The sequence below is a fragment of the Triticum dicoccoides genome, chromosome 2B (assembly GCF_002162155.2).
Source record: "Triticum dicoccoides isolate Atlit2015 ecotype Zavitan chromosome 2B, WEW_v2.0, whole genome shotgun sequence".
Taxonomy (NCBI): domain Eukaryota; kingdom Viridiplantae; phylum Streptophyta; class Magnoliopsida; order Poales; family Poaceae; genus Triticum; species Triticum dicoccoides.
This window is the reverse complement of record NC_041383.1, coordinates 181210073-181220855: the sequence shown is the minus strand read 5'-3', so window position 1 is coordinate 181220855 and position 10783 is coordinate 181210073. Positions and strand designations below refer to the sequence as shown.

Here is a 10783-nt window from a genome sequence, read left to right as displayed (position 1 = left end):
GGAAGGACTGTAAACTTTATGCCAATAGGCCTTTTGTTGTATGGTTGGAATTTATTTTGTTGTGATATAAAATTTATGATGTTGCCACAGGCTGCAGTAATTACGACGCTATTTTTGTATAGTGTAGGTTTATCTTAGTAATGTATTCGGCTGAAAGCTTCGTAGGAGCCCAACATGCCAACATTCGTCGGGCCCATTCCAATTGGGCTAAAAACGATTACGGGCCGAAATTGGCATGTAGCCCACTAAAAATATCTGGGCTTAAATCAGCATAAGCTTTCATATTTTTCTGGTAGGCCTGTGCCCATAGTGGGCCTTTAACAGGCCTAAACATAATTGGGGCCCTCAGTAAAAATAGGCCGTTTACAGGTGTAAATAATTTGAGCCCATAAAAACATGGGCCTTTAATAGACCAAAAGTGAGATTGGGCCCTGATTGTGCCAAATAACCCACTGGACTTAGCAGGCCAAAATGGTGGCCCATTTACAATGCGGATAATTGACAGGCCGAAATTCGGACGGGCCGTAAATGCGCCGACCTAATACACGGGCCTTTAACAGGCCGGAACTTCGGTTGGTCTAGATTATTGTCATTTTTATATGGGCCGTTAATGGGCCTGATATGACGTTGGGCCACATATGGCCCATGGTTTAAGTCCGGCGTTAACAGGCCGAAAATTACAACAGGCCGAAAGTGGCCCAAATCTATAGTGGGCCTCTAACAGGCTGAATGATAGACATGGCCGAATATGACCCAAATCCTTCACAGTCGTTTATGGGCCGAAAGTTTTGATGGCCTGTAAATGGGCCCAAATGAAGCCGGACCTTTAACAGGCCGGAAATACACCGGGCCGTAATTCGGCCCAATTACTTAGCGGACTGTTAACGGGCTAGAAGTGACCATGGGCCGCATTGATGACAAGTTCAGACCAGGCCGTTGACGGGTCGATTTGATAGAGAATGTTGGGCCTTTAGCTGGGCCGGACCATTATGGTCTGCAGAATCTTGTGGGCCTTTAGCTGGGCCGGCGCATTGTGGCCCGCAAAATCTTGTGGGCCTTTAGCTGGGCCGGCCCATTATGGTTCGCAAAATCGTTTGAGCCTTTAGCTAGGCCGGCCCATTATGGTCTGCTAAATTTTGTGGGCCTTTAGCTGGGCCGGCCCATTATGGTTCGCTAAATCTTATGGGCCTTCGGTTGGGCCGGCCCATTTAAACTTTGTGGGCCACTTTTGGGCCAGTCCACGTGTCAACATATCATAGGCCCATCTCGACCGTTGGATGAGTGACACCTATGCCAACGCGGAGCTGACACGTGGATCCGTCAGCCAATGAGAATTTTACACGTGGAAAATCGACATTGGTCGTGGCTGTTAACGGGTTATCGGATCCAAAATCCGACCCGATAGCTTAATGGCGTTCCGTTACGATGGATGCCACGTGTCGGTCACCCTTGACGAAAGCACTTCTGTGACGTGCGATTTATCATCATGGAAGTGGACACTTCCGTGATGATAATTTTGGTAATGTCATGGAACACTTCTACGACAACACAGGTATGACTATCTTGATTCTGTCATAAAATCGTCATGGATGTACATGCATGACAGAAAACGCGACCTACTGTGACAAACACGTATCATCACGGAAGTGTATTTTTTTTGTAGTGTAGAATGTCCAATGGGGACAACGGGTTGAAGCCGTAGACGACCTCGAAGGGGGACTTGCCGGTAGTCGAATGTCTTGCACGGTTGTAGGCGTACTCAGCGATGGGTAGACACGCTTCCCACTCCTTGATGTTCTTCTTGATCAACACGTGAAGTAGAGTGGAGAGAGTACGGTTCATCATCTCCATTTGGCCGTCGGTTTGAGGATGGTATGCGGAGACGATTGTCTTTGGTACTCCATGGAGTCGCAAGATTTCCCTACAAAATAGATTGGCAACATGTGAAGCATCTTCTATCTTGTTGCAAGGAATGAAATGTGCCATCTTGGAAAATCGGTCCACAACAACAAACACGGAATCCCTTCCATTTTGAGTTCTAGGCAAACCAAGTACAAAATCCATGCTAATGTCTTCCCAAGGTTGATAAGGAATAGGAAGAGGCATGTAAATACCATGGGATTGAGCTTTAGACTTAGCTTTGCGACATGTAGAGCATCGGTTGGTGAAGCGTGAGACGTCGCGAAACATCTTGTGCCAAAATTAGTTCTTGGAGAGCATGGCGAATGTCTTGTCGCGTCCAAAGTGTCCCATGAGTCCGCCTCCATGATCCTCTTGCAAAAGGAGCAAACGAAGAGAAGACTCAGGAATGCAAAGTTTGTTAGCTCTCATAAGATAATCATCCTTGATGTAATATCGTTCCCAAGATGTATGCGTCAAACATTTAGCATAAGGATTAGCAAAGGAAGGATCATTCGCATACAAGTCTTTTATGTGCTCAAAGCCAATAACATTCAACTCAAGTTTAGTGACAAGCATGCATATGCGTGAAAGTGCATCCGCAACTACATTTTCCTTACCCTTAATGTACTTGATCACATAGGGAAAAGATTCAATAAATTCACTCCATTTGGCATGACGCTTGTTAAACTTAGTTTGACCTTTTAAGTACTTAAGCGTTTCATGATCGGTATGGATGACAAACTCATGAGGTCTAAGATAATGTTCCCAAACATGTAGCACACGCACTAAAGCATACAATTCTTTGTCATAGATGGGATAGTTAAGTTGAGCACCGGAGAGTTTATCACTAAAGTATGCAATGGCTCGTTTTTCTTGCATCAAAACTCCGCCAATTCCGGTACCACTTGCATCGCAATGAACCTCAAAAGTTTTGTCAAAGTTGGGAAAAGCGAGAATCAGAGCATGAGTAAGCAAAGACTTGAGCTCATCAAAAGCGGTGGATTGCAAAGATCCCCAAACAAAAGGAGCATTCTTCTTACTCAAGGCATGCAAAGGAGCGGCAATAGTGCTAAAATCTTTCACAAAGCGACGATAAAAACCCGCAAGGCCAAGAAATCTACGCACTTGTTGCAAATTGGTGGGTTTGGGCCAAGTTTTAGTTGCTTCAATTTTAGATTCATCAACATGGACACCCTTGGAAGAAACGATGAAACCCAAGAAAACAAGCTTGTCAACACCAAATGTGCACTTTTTCATGTTGGCATAAAGGCGTTCCTTGCGAAGCGTTTGCAAAATAGCCCTAACATGCTTAAGATGCTCTTTCATGGATTTGCTAGAAACAAGAATGTCATAAAATTAAACCACAACAAACACTCCAATATAAGGTCGAAGCACAAAATGCATAAGACGCATGATAGTTCCGGGAGCTTCCGATAAACCCATAGGCATAACCAACCACTCGTACAAGCCAAATTTGGTTTTGAAAGCGGTTTTCCATTCATCACCTTGTATGTGGATTTGATAATAGCCACTTTTAAGATCAATTTTTTGAGAAAATGGTGGCACCACTAAGTTCATCAAGCATATCATCTAAGCGAGGAATGGGATGCCTATAATGAACGGTAATAGCATTGATAGGTCTACAATCCGAGCACATGTGAAAACTACCGTCTTGCTTGGGCACAAGTATAACGGGAACGGCACAAGGGCTTAAGCTTTCACATACATGTTCGTTGTCGATTAGTTGTTGTACTTGCCGTTGGATCTCTTTAGTTTCTTCGGGGTTGATGTGGTATGGAGCTTTGTTTGGAAGAGGTGCTCCGGGAATGAGGTCAATTCGATGCTCAATGCCTCGTAGAGGAGGTAGACCCGGAGGTAGCTCATCGGGGAAAACATCTTGGAATTCCTGCAAAAGAGAAGAAAACATTAAAGGTAGATCGTGAGAGGTGTTAGTTTTGGGCTCTCCATCCTTGCACACAAGGACAAAGTGCATGACACTCGATGGGTTCTCACACACTTCTCTCATCTCTCTTTTGGTGGCAAATAGGACTAAGTTTTTCTTGTCGCTCATCATGGAGACACTCAGTTTTGGCTTGTGGCTCCCACTCTCTTTTGGGCGGATCACTTTCTCACTCTTCTCTCCACGATAGGTGGCTTGCTTGTCGGCTATCACTTGACTAGGAGACATAGGTCGTAGCACATACTCCTTCCCTTTCATCTTGAAGCTATAGTGATTGGTACGCCCATTGTGGATGACGCCGCGGTCAAATTGCCATGGTCGACCAAGAAGGAGGTGGCAAACGGACATCGGGACGACATCACACTCCAAAGTGTCCTCATATGCACCAATTTTGAAGGAGACTTGGACCGTATGCTCAACTCGTATAGTGCCAGAGTCGCTTAGCCATTGGACTTTGTAGGGGTGCGGGTGCTTCATCTTGACCAATTGTAGCTTGGAGCATAGTTCTTCACTTGCCAAGTTGTGACAACTACCACCATTGATGATGACCTTGACGGACCTTCCATTGATGCCGGCCTTTGTGTGGAAGATGTGGCATCGTTGGTCTTCTTCTTGTTGATGTTGAAGAGTCAAGACTTTGGAGACAACGAGTGCGGGGCTCGAATCCTCATCAGAAAAGACTTGATCATCTTCATCCTCGTTCACGCGCCGGTGCATGGCCACTTGCTCAAGGGCTTCCATTTCCTCTTCACACATGGAGTCATAGGTTCCATCATCATTGAGGATCATGGTGCGCTTGTTTGGTACATTGGAAAGACTTGTGGCCTCGGCCGCCGCAAGTGAAACACTTGAAGGAGCTTGTCTTGACAGTCTCATCGGTTGGAGTAGATGATGAAGCACGCGGCTTGAAGTTGCTTGTAGTAGTAGGAGGACGACTTGAGATTGTCGAAGCTTTCTTGTAACTTGACTTGTCGTCATTGCTTGTAGATGGCTTGGTTGAAGTAGAAGTTGGAGGAGTCATTGAAGCTTGGTTGTTGGAGAAGCCGTAGGTCTTGGATGAGTACTTGGCGTACTTGAAGTCATCTTGCACTTGATGTTTGGCTTTGGTAGCTTGATGCACGAGCTCAATGAGATTGGAGTAGGGTTGGAAGTCGGTGATCTTCTTGATGGGATGATTGAGGCCATTCAAGAAGCGTGCCATAGTTTGCTCATCATCTTCTGTGACATTGGCTGGTATCATGGCTATCTCCATTTCCTTGTAGTATTCTTCAACACTCTTTGTTCCTTGCTTGAGGAGTTGGAGAATCTTGAAGAGATCGCGGTTGTAGTAGGTGGGCACAAAACGTGCTCGCATGACATCTTTCATTTGAGCCCAAGTGGTGATTGGTGGTTCACCTCTTGCTTCTCGGCGCTCAAGGACTTGTTCCCACCATATGAGCACATAGTCTTGGAGCTCAAGTGATGCCATAGCGATCTTCTTATCTTCCTCATAGTTGTGCAAAAGAAAGATTTTGTCGACCTTCAATGCCCATGATAGGTACTCTTCGGGATCATTGCTTCCATTGAACTTGGGCATGGTGAATTTTAGCTTGCCGTAGCGTTGCTCTTCATTGTGTTGTGGTCGGGGATGATAATGACGCCCTTGACGTGGAGGATAATCAACCTCATGTTGCTCTTGGCATGGAGGAAGTCCATGATCATCTTGCTCTTGTTGAACTTGAGGTTGAGGAGGAACTTGTCGGGATTGTGGAGGAGCTTGAGGAACTTGACGTTGCACTCGCGGTTGGTAGTTCCGCTCTTGGATTTCTTCTCGAAGTGCTTCCTCTTGATTGCGCCGATCTCGATTGCGGTTAGCGATGGCTCGACTTGATTCTTGCAGGGCACGTTGCGCCTCAAGAGCTTGTGCTTCACGTTGTTGTTGTTGAAGATGTTGAGCCTCGACGTCTTGTTCCTCTTGATGTAGATGCGCTCGTTCTTCCTCTTGTCGACGTTGACATTGTCATTCTTGAGCTTGTGCAAAAGCAACTTGGTGTGGTTGAGGACGAAGTACTTTCTCGTCGACTTGCTCTTGTGAATGCTTGTCATGTAGAGGATTGCGAGATGCATGATGGTCTTGACGCGCGGCTTGACGAAGAGTGTCGATTTTGGTGTACTTGAGCCAGAGTAGGTGTCGTCGGAGTGTCTACTTGATCGGCTCCGTCTTGAGCATGAAGAAGTTGAAGGAGGACGGTTCACCAACAAGGCATGGATCTCGTCCATTCTTGCATCGTTCTCTTGCTTGTGCGCGTCGAGCTTGTTGTCGAAATAGTCCCTTGTACGTTGCTCAGAGAGTCGCAAGTCGGTGGCGAGGTTGTCGATGCGGTCGGTCATTGCTTGTTGCTCTTGATGCAACGCTCGTTGTGCATTAAAGAGGTGGCTCTTGGTGACGAATGACGTCATGTCGTCGTATTGCTCGATGAAGAGTGGGTTGGTAGAAGTACTTGGCCTATCCATCATTCCAAGCAAAAATGTGAGTGGTAGAAGGAGAACTTATACCAAATGTACCTTGACCGATGTTGGAGATGAATCAAGATCACTCAAATGCGGACAATGAAATAGCACAATTGGTACCAATTCTTGTCGGTTCTCACACCTACACAAGTAAAAGCTTATGGTGGAGCTTGGTCAGGATGGTGGCACAAAATTTGGTGAATTGTAAGTGAGCTTCAATAATGTTGGGAAAGATTCACAAATTTGCAAATGCAACAAGTTGACCAAGCAAGTAGAGGTACACGGAAACACACACGCAAATAGATAAGTGGGATTGTGCAAACCAAAAATGAGCCAAAATGTGGAATCCACGAAAATGCTCTTGTTGCACATTACAAGAGAGACGCTAGCATGATTGCACAAAAGGCGGATACGTAACTCGTGCACGACCTACTAGGCAAAAATGCAACGACCTCTATCCCAAGTATGCTATATGTATGGTATTTTGGTGATATGATCCAAGATGACCAGATATGACAATCTTAATGTAGTATGATGCTATGGTTCTTGCTTATAAGCTCTTTGCTTATCTTTCCTATTTCCTTAAAAGCTTGGCTGGCTCTTTCACTTTTGAGCTCTTTTCTCATGCAGAACTTCACGAACCGAGATAGCAATTGTGTATGCGATGACAACCTTGTGACACAAAAGATGATGCCAAGATATGCACCACTATGGTATGGTATGTATGCTATGGAGTATGAACACTAATGTGCAGAAGTCACGTTGCCGGCAATACTCAATGGCTAGTCTCGATGGGTAAGTAACGCAAAAGTAAGGCCATGTGGTTATCAATGTAATTGCAAGGTATGACAAAGATGTCGTCGAGGTTACCGTCCTTGGCGATGATGAGTCCTTTGTGAAGATGAGCGGTGGTGATGATGATGTCGAACCGTACCTATATAGCCGAAACACAATAGGACACGGGAACCACAACCCAAAATCTTAAAGACCAAAACGTGTCAAAATCGTCCTAGGAGGTATTGGAGGATGATGGTGGTGTATGTGGGCAGCTGTGGTGGTATGATGATTTGGAAGATGTGGTGGAAAATGGGGAAATGGTGGTGGACAAACTGTAAAAATTCAGTTTCGTCAGGGTTTTCTCGGACGTCCGGGTGGTCACGGTCGTCCGGTCGTCGGACGTCCGGCGGGGTCCGGTCGACCGGGTCCTGGGCGAAAATCGGGCACGGGATGAACTGCACGATTTCAGGGTGGATGGAAGTGGTGATGTCGAATTCGAGTGGATTTGTGGATGGAAAAGGATGGGGAGGGTGGGGAAAGCTAGATCCACACGTGGCAACACAAATCCATGGATCAAATCCAACAAAATTTCAACTCACCAACAAATCACAAAAAAAAATTAGGGCTATTTTTTGTGGGGATTTTTGGATTTAGGACGAAAACAACAAAATCAAGCTAGAAAACACGGGGTAGGGGCTCCAAAAACGTGATCAACGTGGCTCTAATACCAAGATGATGTAGCACGGAACCCTAGGGGCCGATCTTTCACGTTTGGAGAGGATCCCTATGAGGAACACGAAGAACACGAGGAGGGGAACAGGAGAAATCACGGGGAAACACAAGAGGAAAACACTCAACCAACGAGAATATGATCACACATGCGCTAGATCATCGAAACACAAGTGGAGATACAAGATCCAAGTCCAACAAAGGACGATACAAAGGGTAACCGATTCTTCTCCGTGAGGAGGTCTTGATGATGGCCTTCTCCGGATGGAGGTCTTGAATCCAGGTGGATCTTCTCCGAAGAGGTATCGGTCCCTCACGAGGACTAGATCCGGATGGATGAGCGAGGCTCTATCTCACAAATGAGCTAAATCAACGCTAACCCTAGCTAGGAGGTGCGAGAGGTCTATTTATAGACATAGTGCAAATGAGGGGCGAAGTGAAGGGGTACATGGGCATCAGCCCGCAGCTGGACGCAGCCAGGGTCCGGACGTCCGTGAGGCGCCGGTCGTCCGGAGGCTCGCGGGGTCCCGGACGTCCGTGGGTCTTCGGATGTCCGTAGATTCCATTCTGTGAACACTGGCACGGGCGTTCGGACTTCCTCGGATTTCCGTGATTTTGGTTCTGTTGGGGAAGGACCGGACGTCCATGCTGGCTCGGTCGTCCGGGGCCTGGGGGTGGTCGGACGTCCGGGCTGGTCCGGTCGTCCGGAGCCTGTAGCTCTGGCCTGCCTCTCTTCTCTTGACTGTAGCGACCTCTAGGGGTCGGACGTTCGGGCCAGGCCGGTCGTCCGGAGCCTGTAGCTTCCAAGGCAGCTCTTCTTCTTGACCTTCACGCTTGGTGTCCTCGCCTCCTTGGCCATTGAATGTAGCTGTCCCGTGGCTCTCGTCCAAGCACCTGATCACACATAGAGTCTTCGTATGAGATAGTAGCCATGTCTCGTGAGTAGGGAGAGGGAGTTCGGAGATGAGCGAGTTCACCTTATCTTCGGTAGCCTTTGCTCGAGCTCTTGTCATGGGTCCAAGTTGTGTCGAGGGAGATGCAGGTACGTCCATGGGGATGAGCGAGGGATGCTCCGCATCACCCATGCTTGTAAACGGTGCTACGATTCTTATAACTGTGTCAATTCTTTTTACTGAAAATGCCAACCATCCTCCATAACAGGGCAATGAACATGGATAACTCGTATTGTTATAACTTAGAACAACTCACATCAACCAACAATTGCTTGGACACCCACAAGAAAGTACTAGTGTACGTAGTAAGCTTCAGACCTCAGAGCTTACTACAGTCGGTGGGGACAAATGACATTTGCCCGACGGTGATGTCAAACAGCATCTGTATATTCTGCTGCTGGAAATTGCCGAGCACCGAAGTCGAAGTCGACGTCGCCCCAGCAATGTTTAAGCAGAACGACGAGTCCTCTTCGTCGAAGGACATGTAGTTGTCCCTGTGCAGCGTCATATCCGCACCGCCGGCGAAGTGCAGCACCATGTCCGGCATGGCCGGGAGCTGCCGCTCACCGGCAGGAGCCGGGAAGCAGGGGTTGTCCAGGCTCGTGGCGTTCACCGCCGGCTGGCCGAGCACCTCGGCCACGTGGTTGGCGACCACCCTGAAAGCACTTTCCACGAGGATCGTGAAGATGGTGCCGGAGTCCACGATCATCCCGCCGGTGCCGTCGGCGCGCAGCGCGAAGGTTTGGTTCGGGATCGGCAGGCGGGTGTCGCCGAGCGATATGCCCTCGAGGGAGACGTAGTACCGTGACGGAATCTGCGGGCTCTGCACTAGTGGCGTCGACTGCACGGCGGCGGCGCCGCTTGGGACCAGCTCTGCGAGGGAGCCGAACAAGACCGGGCTGCCTAGACTGGTGTTGAAGAAGTCGGTGAGGCAGTAGCTGAACTTCCCGACCCCTAGCTGCGCCACGAGGGACAGGCTCCCGCGGCCGAGGCCGACCGTCCCGGTGGAGTTGTACGAGTCGCCCCCGTTGTCTGTGCCGCAGCCGAACGCGACTCCCCCGGCAGAGGCGGCCGGTGCTTCGCCGGGAGCGCTAGAGCCGAAGGTGAGCGTCTCCGTTCCCAGGCCGCCAGCCGAGTAGGCGCCGTCGCCGTACGCGTAGCGGTACCTGCAGAGCGCGGTAGGGGTGCAGTTGCGGCTCCATATGGACAGGCACGTGGCGCTGGAGCAGGGCACGGGGGAGAAGCTGGAGGAGGTGGTCGGGTCGTAGACGGGCGTGTCCTGCGGGAAGCAGAGCTTGCACGGCTGGCACTGCGTCCATGTGAGGTCGCTGCCGGTGTCGGCGAGGGCGACGAACGGCACCGGCGGCGTCCCGATGGCGAGCTCCATAAGGTACTCGGCCTGGCCCGAGCGGAGCCTTGGCCCGGTGTTCGACCTGGAAGACGTCGTGGAATAACCAGGTAGCGTCGTGGCCGCTCGGAGGCGGCTTCTGTGCACGGCTCGGCGCATCAGCTGTGCCTTGGTGAAGCCGAGTTTGGAGTCAATGTGGGTGAGCGTGGAGCGGTAGTCGGACGCCGCCGAGCTGGCCAGTGAGGCAAGTAGGAGCAAGCTCAGAGCTTGTAAAGGAGCCATGGGATCGAGCGTATGGATGATCAGTGCAAAGCTGAAGTGAGTTTGGTGAAACTTGCAAGTCTTTTTATAGGAGGGTTTCACCAAGAATGAATGACAAGAGTAAGTAGTAGAGCGTTAACAAATTCATTACACTACTCCGATCTTTAGCGTACAGACGTAGACGTCATCATCAAGGGCGGAATAACCTATGGAGCAGAAGGAGCCTTGCTACGCCTACGAACAATAGCATACAGACGTAGACGTAGAAGCCGCCTGCCCATATTGTTGGCGCTAACCGCCTAACCGCTACTACCTCGGACTCCTCCGGCCTGTCAACCTTGTGCCGCCATTTGCCACCGATGT

The 10783-nt window shown here is 49.1% G+C and overlaps 1 protein-coding gene across 1 annotated transcript; it reads right to left on the bottom strand.

Annotated features, from left to right (window-relative positions):
- Nucleotides 1-9130: 9130 nt before the first annotated feature.
- Nucleotides 9131-10441, bottom strand: LOC119360753 (aspartic proteinase nepenthesin-1-like). The gene has a single exon (XM_037626263.1). The coding sequence runs from the start codon at nucleotides 10439-10441 to the stop codon at nucleotides 9131-9133; it is 1311 nt and encodes a 436-aa protein (XP_037482160.1).
- Nucleotides 10442-10783: the final 342 nt, after the last annotated feature.